The sequence below is a fragment of the Culex quinquefasciatus genome, chromosome 2 (assembly GCF_015732765.1).
Source record: "Culex quinquefasciatus strain JHB chromosome 2, VPISU_Cqui_1.0_pri_paternal, whole genome shotgun sequence".
NCBI classification, from domain to species: Eukaryota; Metazoa; Arthropoda; class Insecta; order Diptera; family Culicidae; genus Culex; species Culex quinquefasciatus.
The window spans coordinates 7,142,911-7,163,910 of NC_051862.1; the positions used below are offsets into that span (position 1 = coordinate 7,142,911).

The following is a 21,000-nucleotide window of genomic DNA, read 5'->3' on the forward strand; positions in this document are numbered from 1 at the left end:
GCAACCAAGGTATGTCGATTAGATGAGGTAAAGCAGGCTTTCAAGCTGTCAAAAATAGTTTCCACAATAACCGGACTTTTCCCACTTTTCTGAAAATCTCCATATAAAAGATTTTCAGAAAAGTGTGGGTAAACTTCACCCGATTTTTCTGTAGGGTTGTTGACCATGCCAGACTGATCCAAAAAACGCTTCTAGTTAAATTTTTATTTTCTGAAAAAATATGTTCGTTTCAAAAGGGTTTTTTTTTTGGGTTCAATATGGAATGGTAAACAACCATCCAGAAATAAAAATCCGTTGAAATTTGCTCGGAAAATGGTCAACTGAATTTCTGAAAATCTCCATATAAAATCCGAATTTCCTTCGATTTTTTGACAGCTGGAAAACCCGCCATACCTTATCAAATCTATATACTTTGTACGGGAACAGTGTATCAAACAAAGTTTTTAAAAATATGAGTCAATCACAAATAATTTTATAGATCGAATGTAAAAGTAAACAAAAAAAAAATGTGATTATGTCAAACGCAATCTAAATCAAAGTAGAATCTCACAGCAGAGCAATAATGGTTTCAGAGCCTTCTTGGATGATGTTACAGTTAAGTTAGTCTCACCAACTAATTTTGGAAAAGCACCAGGAGAATTTCTACCGTTTTCCCCTCAAATCTATGCCAAAATAATTAAACGATTGAAAGTTTAAAGGCTGAAAAAATAATTTGAGAAAATGATGATCTTCTACAATGTTACACGGCAGTTTAGTCGGTTAGGCATCCCAATTGCGCAGCTAAACGTTTAATTACTGTATCAAATACTGATTATTTTGTTAAGTCGATATTTCGTTAAACCGTACAATAAATGCCATACTTTTCCACCCCGCTCGCGTTACCCATTTGTATAAACTATCCTCTACTCCGGGTTTGGGTTTTTCGTAATAAGAGTTGTGTATAAATAGACTGCTGAATATAACCTACTTTACAGCAAGACTTATAAATGCCGTTGAGTTATCATCATTAATATATATAGTAAGTCTTTAAGTCAAATGCATGAGTTCAAACACGGGCAGTTTGGGGTATTTTCATAAATGTTTACGATTTTTTTCTTCAACCAAACAAATTCAGCGCTCATCAAACTCATCTGCAAACATTCGCTATGAATTAATCTAACTTTCAATCGATCCGGTTTAGCTTGCCTCCCGCCCTCCATCTCTGTGTGGTCGAGAACCAAGAGTGTTTGACAATCTTAGCGCGGGAGGTTTTAAAATATATTGTTACGAATGCTGTAAAAGATCTACCGTTTTTTGCCTTGCTTTCTATAAATGGTATAATAAATACTATAATACACAGTCAATAGCGATAATATTGATAATAATTAAAAATTGTCGTTGTTTGCCTTCATTCTGGATTATGTCTTCTTACGTGTAGTTTAGTACTCACAGTTTAGCTGGGAAGCGACGGCTTAGATTATCGTTGGTTCCGTTGCTGGCGCAGGGGCCGGTGTTGCGGCCGCCGCCGGCGGTTCCTTTGGATATTCGCTCTGCAGACAGTTTCCGATGGCAACGACGAGCTGGCTGAAGGAGGGTCGCTCCTTCGGGTTCAGTGACCAACAGGATGTCTACAAAAAAATGGAATTTGTTAGAACTGGTTTGTTCCGAAGAAGACGGAGCGCTGCGAACTCACCAGAATCTTGTGCAAATTCTCCGGCGTCTTCTCGGCGACCTTCCAGTCGAGCTTGCCGGCCTGCGATTGCGCCACCAGCTCCTCGTCCGAGAGCTCCTTGAAGGGCAGCTCGGTGGCCTGGGTGAACAGCTCCCACACGAGCACCGCGAACGAGTAGATGTCGCTCTTGATCGAGAAGTCGTCGTCCTGGAGGCACTCGGGGGCCATCCAACGCACCGGCTGCAGCTGGTTCTTCAGCTTGTAGTACTCTTTCGAGTACTTGTCCCGGCTGAGCGCCGGCATCGAAATCTTGGCCGAGAAGTCGCTGCTGATGATGCAGTTGCGCGTGGCGAGGTCCCTAAAAAAATACGAATTGTTTAGTCACAGATATTCTGTTCAAAAAAATCAAACTCACTTGTGAATGATCCGAGCCTTGTAGATGGCGTCCATGCCGCGGCCTATTTGGTGAGCCAGCGCCAAAATCTGGGGCACGTTCAGCGGGGGTGGCTTCGGGGCCGCCGGCTTACTCTCTACGCTGCCGTTTGGTGGAGTGGTGCTCGGAGATGTGGCTACCAGGAATTGTTTCAGATCGCCCTGAAAAAATGACAACATTTAGGAAACGCATCAAAAAACGCACACAAAACGCAAACTCACCCAATCGGTGTACTCCAGCAGCATGTAGTGCGGATCCTTATCTCTGCACAGTCCAAACAGCTTCACCACGTTCTTGTGCGACACCGTCCGGAACAGGTCCAGCTGGCGCCGGAACTCGGCGCAGCAGTGCTCGTCCTTCACCTTCGTAAGCGCCTTCACCATGACCGCTTTATAGTCATTTTCGGGCTTTATCTCGTTCAGCTCTTCGTTGGACGGCTTTTTGGTGATTTTTTCGTCCTCGGCGGTGACTTCGGTTTGCGCCGCCGGGCCGTCTTGGGCGTGCGTTACCTCGTCCCCGGTGACCGGTTCCTCCTTGGCACTAGCGGTAGGAGATTTGCAGTCGTTTTCTTTGATTTTGCCGAGCAGAACGTCGCCAAAGTCGCACTTGCCGATCTGGAGCAGGTCGATGACGCTTGAGCGAGGGACGGCCAGCTGTTCCAGATAGGAGTTTGACCCACTTGATTTCTTCGACTTGGTCGAGTTGACCGTGTCGTCGCTCTTCTCCTGACCATCGGCGTTGGATCCGTTCTTCTGATGACCTGATTTTTTGGAAGACTTGGATTTCACTTCTTGGGAAGACTTCTCCGGAAGACAGGGTTCAATTTCACAGTTCTTCAGATCGACATCGCCATTTTCCTTGGAACTCATGTTGAGACGCGCCTTTCGGGCTGCCCGACGGTGTCGGCACCACAGCATCAATCCGACAACCAGAATGATGTACGCAAAGGCTACCGACATGGTGATCAGGACGGCTCGCGTGATCAGGAAGCCATCTTCTGATGTTTCCTCCGGAAGTGGCATGCTGTCGGCGGCTGTAACGATACATTAAAATTAATTTTCAAATTCAAAAGATCAAAAACTATCAAAAACTCACGTTTCACCACCAAATGCACCTCCTCTCGCTTCAACCCAGCGCTGTTCCCAATCGTACAACCGTACTTGCCATCATCGTCCAGATGAACCTCCGTCAACACCAGCGTTCCATTCTCCAGAATCCTGTACCGCTCCTCCTCCGACGAACCGTTCGTACTGTGCAAATACTGCAAATCCTTGTCCCACTGAATGGTCGGCTTCGGATCCCCCGTCGCAACGCAGTGAATCTGAACCGTGCCCATTTCCGCCACCTGAAGCGTTCCCTCTGGAGCCACCACAAACTTGGGCGCAACGACGACGTTAACCGCCACCAAGGTGGAGATTTCACCCTGGCTGTTCGAAGCCACGCAGGTGTAATTGCCACGGTGGTCGGAACTTACGGTGCGAAAGATGAGCGTTCCGTTCACGTCCTCGACCGATTCGGGCAGGTCCGGTTTGCCTTCCGAGGTCCAGTGGACCGACGGGGTGGGTGTTCCCTGGGCTTTGCAGTGGATCTTGGCGACGGAACCGAGCTCGAGATTCTTGGAGGTGGGTGGTTTCGGGGTGAAGCGAAGGTTGGCTGTTTGGGGAAGAGGGATTGTTGTGTGTTAATTTAGATTGTATTTATTAGCTTTCAATTTTTTTTTTAAATTTGATTTATTTTTTGAACAGATTTTGGACAGGTTTTATTGCCATTAGAATATGACAAAATTTGATTTTATTTAATGTAATTTGTATTGTAAAGGTTCAAAAACTTCTCTCGGTCATCTTATCCTTTAAAGGAATCAAAAATTGAATAATATTTGACTGAGAACTAATTTGAAATTTTCATTACATCCATGTTCATGTTGTAACATGCAAAAAACAAAAGAGATATTATCGCAAGCAAAATGTTTTTTTTTATTGTTGAAGATACCGGTTGCCTTGAAATTTTGAATATTTAAAAAATTCTCTTCAGTAATTTTACGATTCTATTTATATTTTCAAACACAATTTTTCAATTGTAATACCTTACTTTGTAATTATTTTTTTCATTAATTTGCACAAATTTTGACACCCTGGTGAACAGTAAAAAAACGATCTGTGAATCTACCTATTTCTTGCAATTAAATTTGGAATAGGAGATAAGTTAAGAAAAAACAATTTTGAGAGGGAGACATTAAAAACTGGACATTTTCGTATCACTGATTGATCTGAATATGCAAAAAAAAGGTGAGTTGCTGAAGTTTTAGTTAATCCTTGCAGGTAAGAAATTTTAATCAGTTAGGTGTCTTAAATTTGATTAAACCGGTGGAGATTTGAATTTGTGGAAAAAATACACTTGTTTTAATTTTTGGTTTAAAATCAGTGTTTTTTTTTAGAAAAAAAAACCATTAGTTCATCAAAATCTGCATTGAGTTTGCCTGAAAATTTCATCAATGCCTACTTTGATTAAAAATTCAAATTATCACTAAATTTGTCAAACTATATCTTGTTATCTTTGAAAAATAAACGCAAAATATGGCAGAAATTTTGGGCGAAAACACTGATGAAGTTTTTTCTTTTATGTAGAAATTCAGTTTGGAAATGTTTGGACATTTTTTACACTTTACAAAAACAGTTCATGCGCCGGAGTCAAATTTAAAAAGGTTAAACTCTAAATTTAAGCCTAGGTTTAAATAAAAACAGATTTGCTGCACGATAAGAATGACCAATTTGTTTCCCTTTTATTTCAACAAAGTTAGCGTTTTGCAACATTTAGTTTTGTCAAAATTCAAGCATATATCTGTCTATTTGGTTAATTAAGTTTGCAGAAGTTCTGAACTGATTACTAAAATTTTGACATATGAAAATTTATTACAGATTTTTCCTTGAATTATAACAGGAGAAAATAAAATTTACTGAATATTTTGTGTCAAAAATTAATCACATTCTTCTAAATCTTGGAATACTGTAAACTGTTTCTTTACATAAAAGTAATAAAATAACACAATTTTGGAAAATTTTAAAACAGTTTTAAGGAAACCGTGAAATTGCGGTGAAATTAAAATGTTATTTGTTTGTTATTGGCAAGCCACGAAATTTCATTTTTTTTTGTGAAAAATCACTAGACCTAACCGTAATATTCAATATCCTTAAGTTATCATAATTTGCCATTTGCAAATGATTATCAATCATTAAAATTTTGGTTTAGTTTTATTAGTTCTTTGATACCGAGTTCTCCAAAACCGCAGTTCAATTAACCAAATTTCCAGTTTTTGCTTTTTGGATGTTTTTGAAACCGCCATGAGTCAGGTTTATTAAAAAACACCCAAAAAGCAAAAACTAAAAATTTGGTTTATTAGACTTTTTCGAAAATATAAAAAAAAATAAAAATCGTATTCAAATATAAGGCTAGATTTTTGAAACTCCGAACTGTTTTTCTCTTAAAGTCCAATCCAAGTCCAATCCATCACCTTTTATTTGCGTCCAAGACTAAATCGGTTAAAATGGCGCGGAGTTATCTTTTTATGAAAAAATGTGGTTTTATCGAAAATCGATGAAAATGTCCATTTTCCGGACCACCCCAATACGACGTAGGTCACCCTAAGGATCAAACAAAAGAAAAAATACGGGTATTATTACAGTACTTGTTCGGTAGCTGGGCGTTGTTTAACTGGACTGTCTTTTAACGGGTCGCTTGATAACTGGGTCGTAGCCCAATAAAAAGCAGACAAACGTCAAAAACCAAAACAAACCTTTATGACCGAGGGGTTAGTGGATGCAAAAATCCTGTTCAATAAATAAAAAAATCTTTTATAAAACTTTTATTCTATTTCAAGTTACAATTAAAGAAATATGAAAAGTAATCATTGTAAATAAAATTGAGTAAGCTTTATTATTATTTTTCATCAGGGAAATATTATGCATCGGTGAACCCCTCGTAATTTTTTGTTCAGCCCAGTTATCGAGCAGCATTCGATGACTGGGCTACGTTCTCAGCCCAGTTACCGAACAAGTACAGTAGTTGTTCGGTAACTGGGCTGAGAACGTAGCCCAGTTACCGAATGCTGTTCGATAACTGGGCTGAACGAAAAATAACGAGGGGACTACCGATGCATAATATTTTTTTGATAAAATATAAAAATAAAAGTAACTCAAATTTATTTACAATGATTACTTTTCATACTTCTTTAATTGCGACTTAAAATACATAGCAGTTTGAAAACAGTTTTTTTATTTGTTGAACATGATTTTTGCATCCATTAACCCCTCGGTGATTTCGGTTTGTTTTGGTTTTTTGACGTTTGTCTGCTTTTTAACTGGGCTACGGCCCAGTTATCGAGCGCCCAATTAAAAAGCAGCCCAGTTAAACAACGCCCAGTTACCGAACAACTACTGTACTGTATATGGACAAGGAACCCCCTAGTCCAATTTAAGCCCGATCGGACAACTTTTTCTCGAATCATGCTGTTTTCGTGGGTAATTGTTGTATAGTAAAATTTTAAATCGATTTTCGTAATTTGAGAGTCTTTTTCAATGTTTAAAAGTAAAACTACGTCCATTTGTAAATACTGGATTCTGCTATGCCAGCGCTACTTTAATTTGATTATTTGATTAAACTTTAAAAAAAAAAATAATTTCGATATTAACATTTTAAATAGTGCTATGTCCAACGTAAATATCAGTGACGATTTTTATAAACATTTTTTTCCATAAATGCAACTTGGGGTTTCAGACACTCTGGTTACATTTTTATTACATTTTGAAAGTTTTCTTTTTATAAATTGTGAAAAGAGTCCAAATCGTTCAATAACCAATAGCAATACCAACAATTATGTGATGATATATGTTACATAAACGCATGAAACAGCACGCCAAAAATAGACAGCCAAATAATACTCACAGATAATCTGCAGTTCCGCCGTGTTGGACGTGACCAGGAACTCGCTGCCATTGTTGGTCAGCTGGCAGTCATAACTACCCTCATCACTTGCGATAACCGAGTTGAACACCAGCGAGCCATTGTTCCGTTCCACGTGGATCCGGGCTGCGTGCAGAAATTGTAGAAAAAGATAGAAGAACATTTTAGTACAAAGCAATAGACAATTCCATGCAAAAATTCTTACCATCATCTCGAAACATGGAACTCTCGGTGACACCGCCATCGTCCAGCTCTGAATTCCCGCCGGAACCCACCCCGATGTCCCACTTTCGGATCACCTTGCCGTCTTTGCGCCACTTGAGCACCAGCTGCGACTCGTTGGACAGCGCCTGGAAGCCACAGTTGAACAGGGCGGCACCACTTTCGTTGACCACGGCGTTGACCGGATGGTCCACAATCTGCACAGGGACGGCGAGTCCGGTGTCGACGGTGCTGCCGGGCCCGATGAGGGCCGCCGGAGTTAGGGCGGCGGCCACGAGCTTATCGCCACGCTTTCCACGGCACAGCAGCGAGTTTCGGCTCTTGGTGCAGTCGATTTTGGCATTGTCTGCAAAATAGCGAGAGGGAGAGGGAGAGGATGAGGGTTGTGAATTATGGCCTCTAGGACACACACACGATTGCTAACCATTGCATTGAGAAGGAGAGATTTTTATCGCGCGTTGCACACTAGGTTTAATGGGAAAATGTGTATGCGTTGTTGAATTATGCCCCTGCAATTTCTGGGGAAATCAATACCATCGCGGAGCGCCCTTTGTATGATGTATGGAGTGGAATGAATATTGCAGCATTTCGAGCACGTATTGAGTACGATTTATTGGAATCTTTAATCGCGCAAGATCTTTGTAAGTGCACCTGCCACGTGCACGTTTTGAAGTTTGTAACCATTGATCAAATATTGTTAAAACATTTAATTAAATCTGATCTGAAGAAAAATAAACACGAAAATTGAAGTTTTCTAAGTCTCACCAAAACAACTTACTATTTTCTAATGTCGATATCTCAGCAACTAACGGTCCGATTTTCAATGTTAAAACATGAAACATTCGTCAAATTTTCCGATCTGGTCGAAAAAAATATTTTGGAGAAAATTAAATCAATACTAGCATTTCAAATAGGCGTAATATTCAATGTTATGGCCCTTTTAAAATGTTAGTCTTGATTTAAAAAAATTCTAAATATTTTTTTCGAATAGATCGGAATGTTTCATGTTGAAAATCGGACCATTAGTTGCTGAGATATCGACATTAGAAAATGGTGGGTTGTTTTGGTGAGACTTAGAAAACTTCAATTTTCGTGTTTCTTTTTCTTAAAGCGGCTGTATCTCAGCAACCCGAGGTCCAATCTCTGTCTCTTAGACAATTCTATAGCAAATTTTCTGAACTTTTCAAAAAATATATTTTTAGAAATTGTCACTCATGGTCACTATTTTGAAAAATCGAAAAACTGTAAATATTTTGCTAAAATCAAACTTTCGGTGACTATATCTTGAAAACGGAGTTCTTTATCAAAAAATCTGTAAAGTAGTTTTCGATTGCAAATTCAATTTTGCATTAAAAAAAAAACGTCAAATTTGTTTTTGCATGAAATTTCGATTTTGTCAAAAAATCACAATTTTTTTTTTAATTCATAACTCGGCGGCAGATTTTTTGACCATGTTTCTCTATGGCTCAAAAGTTGCGGGTTTTTGTCCCCTAAAACATATAAAAAAATCTCGAAAATCAAAAAATACGTATTTTGGGAAATTGAGTTTTAGTAAAAAAAAAGTTGATTAAAAATCCGTATTTTTTTCCGTTTACCTAATTTTAAATGGTCCTCAACAATACCTACAACTTTGCCGAAGACACCAAATTGATCAGAAAATTCACTCAAAAGTTACAGCTGTTTGAATATTTACATACCATTTTTGTATGGACAGCAGCCAAAATTGTATGGAGACTTGTATGGGTGAACCAATGACACAAAATAGCTTATTTGGTCATAGGGAAGGCCACCACAAAGTTTGAGCCAAATCAAAAAATACAAATAAAATCCATTTCCGGTTTTGGTAGAGAATTGCTCTGGTGTAAAATTAGTTTCTCTCAGTGTCACCTAATTTGCTCTCATATTTTAATTGTTGATATATCGAAAACTATTGGTTCGATTTTATATTTAATATTGAAAAATTTGACAAATTTTCAGCTCTTGCAATAATATCAATTTCGACATTTTAAATAAATCCCTTCATTTATGAATGTCCAAAATAAGTGTGTTTAGTGCTTTAATTATATTAGGCATGAATTAAAATTTCGAATGAAGTTTTAATCACAATTTTTTTGTTATTAAAAATCGAACAAAAATTTATCGAGATAATTCCAGTTGGAAAAAGGGCTAATTCAGTGCTAATGATAAAAACTAATTTTTCACAAATTTAAAGAGCAAAAAGCTGCCCAAAAACAAATTCAGGATTTTTTCAATCTGTTTGATAATACTTTTTGCAATGGTGATTGTCCTAATTTCCTTCATAAAATATTTCACAATTACAAAAACTAGAACAATTTTCAAGAATTTCAGCTCGAAAATGCCCAAAACTTTAAAAAGGGTGCATTTTATCAAACAATTGTGCAGTCATTTTCGATTGAAAGTTTGATTTTGCATCTAAACGATAATTTTGGTATTTTTGTATGACAATATGTTCAATTTTAAACCAAAAATAATATTTTTTTTCAAAAAAAAAAATACTTTTTTCCAAAAATATATTTTTTTTATCCAAAAATATTTCTTTTCAAAAATTGTTTCCTGTTTATTTGTTCGAGTTCAAGGACCACGTAATTCAAAAGTCATTCGGATACGATTCAAACATTCATAAATCCGGTATCAGACTTTGCACCATCCTTAACTTCAGGGAATCGTAATGACATGCTACAATGTTGAAAGTGTTGTTTTCCAAACATTTGAGTCTATACAAAAAGGTAATTTTTTTTTCAAGATGTCCCTAAAACAACCCTTCAAAGAGAATTTAGTTTTAACGGTAAAATCTGAGAAATTGCTAAAACCGTCAAAAACACTTTTACCCAATCTCACTCTCTTTAACAGTATTGGTATTTGCAATTTTGAACAGAAATACTGCCGAAAAGATCTCAGAAATATAAAGGTTTGATTTTTGGACATACATTTGTTTGAATATTAGATTTTAATTGCCATGATGAGAAAGTTTATCAAATTTCTTGAATTTTCGATTTGACATGACTGTTTGTTTCTGCATAACAGCTGAGATCTAAACAGATTTGATACTAATGATAGCGATATTTTTTTTCAAGGTGATCAGGTATAGGATTTTTTTTCGTTATGACTAAACGTTCTAGAAAATGGCTCGGTAATGATGCTGCAGTTTATTCCAAATCCCACATTAAACCCCCTCAAAATCCCAGCATAACCATTTAATCCTTACCCTTCCATGCCAAACTTACCATTCGTAACGGGCCCAGCCCTGGCGCTGGTGGCGGCGGCCATGGCCATAGCATTGGCCGCGTTGTTGCCCTTCAACTTGAGCCGGTAGTTTTTGACACTCGGGACCGGTTCCGGCTGCAGCTCCAGCTCCGACTCTCGGTGGTGGTGGTGCACCAGCCGGCAGCTGTAGACGCCATTATCCTTGGCTGTTGCATTTTTTATGTGCAGCTTCCGACGCTGAAAATCGATATGCGCCGATTTGGAGAGTCGCTCGTTGTTTCTGTGCATGTGTAGAGAAGGAAATAGAAGAAAGAAAGGCGCATTTAGTGGGTGGTTGGGAAGTTTTGGTGAGACAAAGCTCTATAAAAGGGGTGAGATGGTAAAAACATCTTATTTCTTGGAAGAAAAAGAATTTTAAATTTAACAGTATAATTTTACTGAAATTCCACGTTTCAAAAATTGACTGAACATTATCAAAATCTAAAATATTGCCTTCTAATCCATTTTCGAAAGCTCCCACCATTTATCCTTTCTTCTCCAGCTCTGCGTCTGGCATACTGATGACGATGACGAAACGAGAAAAGACGTGGACCGGCAGGATCTCCTGACGACGTCGTCGTCGTCTTCGTTTCCTTGTCCTAGAGTGGCCACTCGAAAGGATCTTCCCCGTTCGGAAGTATGAGGTCGGAACGGGTCGAGTGCAGTGTACGAACTTTTCGGTTATGAATATAAATTTCCCACGAAAAAAAGGCGTTGGTCACGTCGGGCAGCTTTATGGCTTGCAATGAATCAATGAAGTTTTTTTTTTCTTTTTGTTCCAGAGCTAGTCGATTAAGCAGAAAATATTATCTGACTTTTTCCTTTGTTTTCAGAGCAAATTTTTGTTCAGATTTCCAGATTCCAAGTTGACTCAAACACGCTGAAAATTTAATTTTAAAATACCTTCGACATTACCGAGAGTAAAAAAACTCAGATCCAGTCAGAAAAGAAAACACAGATTTTCAAGCATATCTGGGCGAAAAGATTTAATTGGTACGATGACGATGACGGGCAAGGATTAAAATTTAATGACTTTATCCCCCGAAACCTTCCCCCTCTTTGTGGTGGGTGCCTTCATCAACAGGGAGGTAATATCTTTTTGTGTGCTGTTTTTCTAAAGCGGCTCTTTTTTTGTTTGTTTTAGAGCGCGGTTTACAGGTTTAGAGAAAAGAGAGAGAGAGCGCGAGAAAACATGTCGACGTAATGAGATTTTTAATCGGTCTGGTTCCGGTCCTGGTCGCAGGAGAGGACACGATAATGAACCGTGGTGAAGCAAGGTTATTCGTTGACTTTAAGTTTTGACCTCTTAAAGATTTTTGGTTCTATAAAATATCAGAAAAAAGAGCAAATCCAATCTAAACAAAACAATTTGAAAACAATTCACAAATAATTTCATTGAATGATCTGAAAAAAAAACAAGTTGACATTTATTTTACATAATTTATTTAAAGGCTGTAAATTAGGACTCACATGTTCAATTTTTTGAAAAGCAAATTTATAGCAAATATTTTGAAGTTAAAAACCCCGAATCCTGGGAATTACATCTTCAGTTAAATAAGAAATATTTTATCAAATTAATAACATGATTTATTTGAATATAATCCAGAAACGAAAATTTATTTATTTCAATATTGGTATCAAATGATCCGGAATTTTTCATAAAAATTTCATACATTACTGAAATAATAATACCACTTTTTAAAAATACCCAAAATTGCACTAAACTATGTATTTTGGAAAAAAAACAACTAGAACAAATATTTATTCGAAATATGGGTATCGAATGATCTGGAACTTTTCATACATAATTTATACAGTAATAACACTTTTTTAATGGAAATACTGAAAACTTTCACAAGACTACGTATTTATAATTTTGTGAAAAAAATAGACTGCGTATTTTTGAGAAAGTACTGAAAAAATATTTTTTTTTCCGAAATGATCTGGAATGTTTATTCATTTCGAAAGTTAACAATTTTTTCATTTAATGTACTCAAAATTTTCACAAAGCTACGTATTTTTGAAAAAAATAAATAAACTGAAATTTTGAATATTTAACAAAAAAAAATATTTTTTATTTCCAAAATGAAGGGAAAATTGTCAAAAATTTTATAAACGTAATGTAAAAAAAAAATAAAAAATATTATTACAGCCCAAACTCGATTAACCGAAAGCCTTGGTCAAATTTAACTTCGGATAATCGAAACACAAAAAATTGTCGTGGTCTTTCTTTTTAACTGTCGAGCTTAATCATGGCTTCTAAACTTTTATGAAGTGATGTAGAATTAACAAATCCTAGATGACGGCCAAAATGGCTGTGAAACAATATTGAAAAAATGCATTTTTTAATTTAGTAGGCAATCAATCATTCAAATTTGACTAAAATGGGGTCACAGGATTTTATGATAAAAGTATAAAAAATTAAAAAATTCGAAAGATAGGTAATTCGATTATCCGAAGTCCCATACAAACCTCCGGATAATCGAATTTCGGATAATCAAGTCTGGACTGTATCCGAAAAAAGTTGCTTGGTAAAAATCGTTTGTGTTTGCGAAAAAAGTATGATTGAAAATTTGAAAAATTTATTAAATATTCCAGATCATTGAAAAAAATTTGCATTTAAATTTGCATCCTTAAAAATACGTGATTTTGTGAATTTTTTTAGAATTGTCAGAAAAAATAATTTATTACTTTTGAAATGTATGACAAATTCCCAATCATTTGATACCCATATTGCAACAAATGCATATTGTAAAAAACTAAAAATTTTAGTATTTTTAGCAAACACGTAGTTTTGTGAAAATTTGGAGTATTAAAAAATTATTATTACTTTCAAAATGTATTAAAAATTCCTTGCCTTGATTTTTTTTTCTATTTTTTGAAATTTGTGAAAATCTTAAGTGTTTAAAAAAACATTCAAAATGTAATATCCATATGGTGAAAACATAGAAATTGAAATACTTTATGAAGAATACGTGAGTTATTTAGAGTATTTTCAGAAAAAATAATATTAATTTTGATATGTGAGAAAAAATCTTGATCATATGATGTTGCAATAAGTAAAATCATTTAATTCAATACTGAAAAAATATTAGGATTTTTCGAAAATACTTAGTTTTGTGAAAATTTTGCCTATTTTCAAAAAAAATATCGCAAAAATTAATATTTTGAGTTTTTTTTAGAAACATTGCATTTAAAAAATATAGGATAATTCTGTATTATTGAATAACAATAAATAAATCACCAGCGTGAATTTTTTTCAACTTCTCGAAAAAAGATTGTAAATTTATTTTTAATCAAGATTAAAATAAAAAAAATCGTGATATTGTATTTTTCGTAAAAAAAAAATTTCATTCTTAAAAAAACAGGGATTTTTGGAAAAAATTTTTTTTATTAAATCAAGTTTGAAGTCATAAATCATAAAATTGTCTGTGTGTTTCTTAAAGTTGGATCGGATAGGACGATTTTTTCTTTGTATCTGGATCTTTTAATTATAAGAATCGCTTTATCGTTAATCTCTTTTAATGCATGTTTTGTTTGTCCGTTAAAAGTTTATCTCCTTTGCCTTTTTATATACACTCAAACCCCGATGGTTTGACACCAACTGTTGTCGAATGAACAAAATTTTTAGTTTGACACCCCTTTTACACGGAGTTCACACACACTACCAAACGTTTGATTCGGTAGTGTGCGTGAGCGCCGTGTAAAAAGTGACAGTTCGTCACTTTTTAGTTTTACTTTGACCAACCAACGGGGTACAAACTAAAAAAGTGTCAAACGAAAAAGTGACCAACCACCGGGGGTTGAGTGTATTTGGCCTTTTTTGTAAAGGACTCAAAAACCAACTGCAAACAATAATAGTCATCTACTAACGATTGATGTCAATATCCGTAGCAGTGAACAAAAAAGTAGATAAACTTTGTATGGGCAAACAAAAAATTACCTCTAAAAAAAAATTGCGAAAACTTTGAGAACTGCTCAACGTCCACAAACAATTCCATTTATGGTCGCCAAACCAGACATTGCAAGAATACCAAATGGAACAAAAATGCAATTGCATTTCCGTTTTCCTGTCACATCATCATCATACCTCGATAGCTCGTTCTGTGTTTGCAGTCTATTTCCTTTGCTTTTTAATGAATCGATCTACCTCAAACATCGTCACATACTCGAAAAAAAAGAATGATTGAAAAAAATAACACTCACCTGAACCACTCGATGCGAGTTTCCTCGTCATTGCTGCTGCCATTTCCACCGTGACATTTCAGCACAACCGAACCGCCCTTTTCCGAGTCATGCTTCACCAGTTGGACCACCGGCGAGGACGTTCCTGCAAATAGAGAGAAAAGGACACACACATTGTTAGACGGAGAGGTGTATTGATCATCATCGAGTTGAAAGTTTCTGGCAAAAACATGGTCGCTGAAAGTTCTGCTCAAATTTTCCCATAATTTTCTTTGGTTGCTAAAGCTCTAACTGCCAATTGGCACCGTTATCATTTTGAACCCATCTCGTCCTTTCCCCTCCTTTTTTGGTCTATTAACGGTCCACATACACTTCTATTTCCTAACGATGATGATGATGATTATATCAAAAACTCTCTCGTTCGATGAAAGAAAGTTTGCCAAAGAAAAGCTCAACTTCTAAGCTAATAAAAACGTATTGACCATCAATTGAATAAAATTTCATTTTATCTCATTACACGTCCTTCCAATATTTTTATCACCCAAGAGAGAGTGGAGGAAAGAAACGAGGACTGCTTAAATCTGTCCCACCGCAACACTTGCTTGCTTCCCGTTCCTGTAACAGATTCTTAACGCGAAGGTGCCATAACTTTTTATGACTTGCCACTGTGACTGGCGGGCCTCCCCGTACATGGTACCGCCACCGATGAAATCTCACGTGTTTATCGTTTTTCGAATATAGTTACCGGTGGAAGCAGGGTTGCCAACCTGTAGAGTTTGTTAATTTTACATTTTTTTCAAAATCGTTTAAAGTTAATTTTACAAAACAAGTACAGATTTTGATATTTTTATAGAGAATTAGATCTTCTGAATAATATTTTTTTTAAATCCAAATTGTTTTTTTTTTATATTTGTAAGTCTTTTCTAAATAAATTTAGCAACACTTTTCACAACCTACTCCAAGTGTCACCACCTTTCCTCCCCCACTCAACAAAACTCGTGGCAGCAGAGTAGCACTTCACAAACTCTTCCCAAACTCCTAAAACATATTTTTCCCCCGCAAAGCCTCCCCAACTCAAGGGTGCCTTGACTTTTTCGCGCACGTTTTAGCCCTCATCAGTGTTCCCTCACCCCCTCCCCTTAAACAATTCACGGCCTCCTTAGTCCATTCCGACTCCCAGCGTCGTCGTCGTCCCTCTTGCGCCCAGGGGAAAAACTTTTGTGCCATTTCCCAGTCGCGAACAAGTTCGAAGCAATTTCCCCCTGCTCTCCGAAACGCCGTCGTCGATAACTCTCAGCCGATATCCAATTATAGCAAAACCGACTTAGAAGTGGCAAAACGGAAAACGGAAAGACGAAAAGAAAAGCTCGCTCGCGCGTCAATTGGTGAGTGGGGGGTAGGGCGGGAAAAAGTTTTCCTTCCCGAGTTTTTCCCACACGTAGTCGTTCGTTCTGAAAGCTGGTCAGGACGAAACGTTCAACTGCAACCATTTATTGTGTATATATTTTTAAAAAGTGTGTGTGTGTGTGTGTGTTGGAAAATATTTATGTCCTTTTCCCCGCCGGGAGTTTCTCAACTTCCTGTCCTGTCCAAAGGAAGCTGCCAGCAGCCAAGGATGACAGCAGCTCGCATCGAGTAGCCTTTGGATGGCTTGCAGCTACCTACGAATGGAAAAGCTACTGCGATCGACTTGGACATGGAACAAGCAAAAATAAAACACACACACATGTTTTATGGCAAGTTGGGTGACTAAGCTTCTTGGATGGTATTGGGTTTTATTGTTTCCTGTCCTTCTTCGTTATTGTTTCTCCGGTGATGGAAAATAATCTAGAGTGAAGGATGTAGGTGTGGTGGTGGTGGTGGTGATAAAGTAGGTTGGAAACTGCAGAAACTTATAAATTAGAGCGATGGGATATAATTTAATGGGAAGTTTGTTGAGAGAGGTCAATTGCATTAAAAGGAAAGAAGTTATTAGCTTTTAATTGGCTTTTGATACACTTTATGCTTTCCTGTTTTAATTTAATTTCCGTAAAGCCAATTTCAACTTATTGATTTCCATGCAAAGCAATAATTATTTTTTAAACGTTTTGGAGTATAAATCATGGATTTTTTTTATTATGAATGAATGAAATTATTATTTTTTACTCAAAATAGAAGCGAGAATACTTGTCTTGATCCAATTTTCCCAGATTTTGATTCCCACGGCAACTTTGAGTATTTATTGTACAAATAAATTATCTTCTTTTGAATGGTGTCAACTTTTTTTCTTATGGGTAGTTTAAGAATTTATAATTTTATAATTATATAAGGCCGTTGCAAATATTTTTCAAAGTTTATGTCGCCCCCCTTCAAAAATGGTCTGAAAAATCAGGGGGCAAAAAAAAATATTTTTCCAAGAAACTTCAAAATTTCCATGAAAATTGATGTCTAATCAACTGAAAACAATCTAAAACGCTTTTTTCTGCATAGATAATCATATTTAGCATGTTTGGGCTTGTTTAAAAATGTTTTGAATTTTTATGAAATTCCAATGCACAGCACCGCAAAAATTTTATTTTTTGCAAAAAATAAAATTTTCGTCAATACTTAGATTTTTTGGAAACTTATGATGGCAAAACAACTGGACAGGTGTATAATGCATTTTAAAACACTTTTTTCATTAAAATGTTGAAACCATGGCTCGTAATTTCAATTTTTATACCTTTTTTGTTTTTAGGTAAGGTATAATTTCAAAAGAAACCGGAATATTTTCTTACCAATATTATTTATTATCTTTGGAATAAGGACTTTTTATTTTTTTTCTAAGTCCCGTTTAATTTTTACGATGTTTAAAGCCTTGGTTTGATGGTTCTCACGAAAACATGTTAAAATTTCAACTTTAAAAATCAACGGAATTTATAATTTTTCGTACAAAAGATTGCAAAATATCTATTAAATTTCTTGAAACATGTTCTCTGCAATTTTATTTTTGTTTTCTGATTTGATCGTGAATATTTTTTTTTAAGTTTAAACTACAGATTATGTTATTTTTGCCTTTGGATTTGAAATTAGATACATGAAAAGGAAGACGAAAACTTTTTTAAATATTTTTTTTATTTTTATAGCGATATTAGTCGAATAAAAATTATCTCTTTATAATGTAATATTACCTCAAATTAGACTGAAAAAAATAGCATAACAACGCAATATTGGTAATTTTTCTCATTTTTTGAGGGAAAATTACACATTTTTTCTGATACATAAATTGCAATGATTTTTTTTACTGTGTATTCAATCAATGAGAATACACATGTCCTTCATTTATATTCAAATATGTTATCATTAGATAATGCAATGTTCAGAACAACCCTACGTGACTAAAGAGAGCATATAAATTAACACCATTTCTAGGTTGTTTTAGAATTTTTCACGTTCCGTGAAATTTCCGCCAAATTTTGTATTTTGAAAAGAATTTCCTCTTAGCTGGAATTTGATTTATTTAATATTTTTCTATTTACTAAATGTTTCCATATAATTTTATAAGATTCTTATTGTAAACGACAGCGATTTTCATATGATTGGCATATTGGAGCTAATTGTTTTCTTATAAATTTCGTGTTTAGAAAATAATTAATTTTCTGCTCCCTGACTGAAAAAACAATTTTCAAAATAGTACAGTCCAAACTCGATTATCCGAAGCATCGATTTTTCGAAGGTTTGTATCGAATACTTTAGATTATCAAATCATGAACAGAAAAATAACGTTTTTTTGAATTTCAAATTTTTAACATCAAATTCGAGTTCTGCGACCCCTTTTTAGTCAAATTTAAAAGGCCTATCAAATTACAAAATGTATTTTCTCAATATTTCTAGATTACTTTTTCAAAACAACCAATGCGCTACGGGTTTCCTATGTAGGTACAAAGCGAAAAAGTAAGCGAGATTTTATCTCCGCCATTTTGGCCGCCATCTTGGATCTAAACATTCTGTATCACTTTAGGAGTCAAACTGAAGATGGACAATCAAAAATAAGACAAAAAAGTATTATTCGAAGATTTGATCATCCGAAGTGAAATTTTTCCAAAGCCTTCGGATAATCGAGTCTGGACTGTAATGGTATTTCCTAAAATATTTCTTGTTACAAATATAATGTTGAGTGGATCAAAAACACGACATAACATGATTTTTTGCTCAGATCATTTCCTTATCGGCGCCAACCTAGCTAATGCGAGCTATATGCTCGGCTAGAGTACGGTCAACCCAGCTAAGCTAAGCTAAGCTAAGATCATTTCTAAACAGAAATGAAGCCTTGGAAAAATTATGCAGAATTATGAATTACAAATTACTTTTTGGAATAGATTTTAGAAGATTCGGAAAAATATTTAAAACTATCGGATTCAGATATTCCAGTTCCAGTAATTTGTCTCAGTATAAACACACTGAACCAAAGAACCAAACACTTATAAAAATGTGAGGATTATTCTTCTTTCTAATGATTTCTAAGGGACCAAAACTAAGTTTGAATTTACATGATTTTTCTTAGATTAGAGGGTTTCATTTGTAAAATTCAAAGTAATCATGGTTTAAATGAATTGCATTAATTTACAAAACAAATCAAACAATAAACTAAGCAAAAGTTAATAAAATATGTGATATAAAAAAGGAAAATATTACTCCCATTGAAAAGGATTAACAAAACGGCTCAAGGTGCTACTGATTAACTAAGTCCAAACTTTCTAAAATAAGTTATTAGTAACATCGTGTTACAGACCCCGTTCTCTGCCATCCCCAAACAAAAACAGCTCGATTATTAATGTGTTGCCATTTCTCACCGATTTCCAAGTGACCCTTTACTCCTGCAGGAACGCACGGACCAGGGTTCATTATCCCTAATTAGCACCCTGGAACGGAAAATCCTTCCCCACCCACCAAACACACACACTCACATAAATCCAGAACAACCAGTCTCGGGAAAAAGCACACACACAAAAAGCTCCCCTTTTCCGAAGTTCCCCAAAAAGTTCGTCTTCCAAAAGGGAGGGCGGCGCGCGCACGCCCAACCGGAAAAGATAAATCACAACTTTTCCCACCACCAACAAATATTAATTGGTCATTTACCCGACAATTACCGTGCCCGGGCCATGGTTTCCGAAGTTCAAGTACCATCACTAACAACACTGCCAACCCGGAATTCCGGTCCGTTGTGGAGCCAAAGGATGCACACCACAGACAATTGGATTCTGTTGTTGGATTCGAGTTGAAAGAATTTCTGTTAGAAAAATATGATTTTCAAAGTTATTTTCTCAAAATCGGAAATTCGTATGTTCATAGAAAAGTACAGACAATTTTTCTCAGCTTTATTGATACTTTATCATTGTTGGAGTGATTTTTCCTGTTTTTCAGGCTGCGGACGAGACGAGGGTCCGTAATTAGCCTGTTTGTTCGTCCCTAACGATGCTGCAGCAAAAAAGAAGATTCATCAGACAGTTGTTTTCTGGCTCGAAACAAGAGTTACACGAACCTTTAATCCTCCACTCTTTAGGGGTTAACTTTTTTAGGTGTTCTTTCAGGAGATAGTGAGCATTGAAGGTGTGACTTTTGTTCGGAGGTGACGGCCTTTGTGTGATTTTGGCAGTGAAAACAGAGGGAAGTCTACCAGGTTGAATTTCGCGTTTTATCAAGATGTTTTCGTCGTCGAACAATAGAATCCTTTGGAGAATAAGTTCGCAAACCGGCTCCGTACTAATCATCGTAAAAGATTCCCAGAGTGGGACGAAACAAAAGGCGCTCTGACTCGACCATCTTGGAAGAGGAAAAATAGCGCAGTCATTTGTCTTTGTTGATCCTTCGTTTTTACGGAACGCCGGTTCGCAGCTTAACGGAAAACTTGTAGGAGGCGCTAACTTTGTGCTGATCCGTGCAATTATTATTATCTTCGTTATTCGATCAAATCACGTACTAGTGACGCATTTCTTCGACGTCCTTTGTATTTTTTATGAGCACAGAGTTTTTTTTTTAAAGAAGATAGTTTTACAAACTCTTTTTTATCCAACCCACACTACCTCTTTCAGTAACGCTAAGTAGTTGGTGGCACGAGGTGGTTCGTGTGTTTCTTCTGTTAAGCCACACACACGTATGTAATTAACCCATTTCCAGCAATCACGAAATCGAAAAACACGGACTCCTATAGAGAGAGGGATACGCCCCCTTGCTAGGAGTCGAAGCTTCTTCGTTGACCGGTTCCATAGGAGGGCGATTTAGGGATGTAAAATTTTACATTGATAGTTTACGACTTATCTAAAAAAATACG

General features: G+C 36.1%; 1 protein-coding gene across 1 annotated transcript in view; it reads right to left on the bottom strand.

The window, feature by feature from the left end:
• Window positions 1-364: 364 nt before the first annotated feature.
• The window catches only part of LOC6037458 (tyrosine-protein kinase-like otk), a 103,717-nt gene continuing 83,081 nt past the window's right edge, over window positions 365-21,000 (bottom strand). Inside the window, exons 4-12 of the mRNA XM_038255359.1 lie at window positions 14,733-14,856; window positions 10,508-10,767; window positions 7,246-7,608; window positions 7,023-7,166; window positions 3,180-3,737; window positions 2,306-3,117; window positions 2,067-2,245; window positions 1,673-2,009; window positions 365-1,607 (exon numbers count right to left, since the gene is read on the bottom strand). Of these exons, the coding sequence (XP_038111287.1) occupies window positions 1,452-1,607; window positions 1,673-2,009; window positions 2,067-2,245; window positions 2,306-3,117; window positions 3,180-3,737; window positions 7,023-7,166; window positions 7,246-7,608; window positions 10,508-10,767; window positions 14,733-14,856 (2,933 nt within the window). The 3' untranslated portion in view covers window positions 365-1,451. The remainder of the gene's footprint in view (window positions 1,608-1,672; window positions 2,010-2,066; window positions 2,246-2,305; window positions 3,118-3,179; window positions 3,738-7,022; window positions 7,167-7,245; window positions 7,609-10,507; window positions 10,768-14,732; window positions 14,857-21,000) is intronic.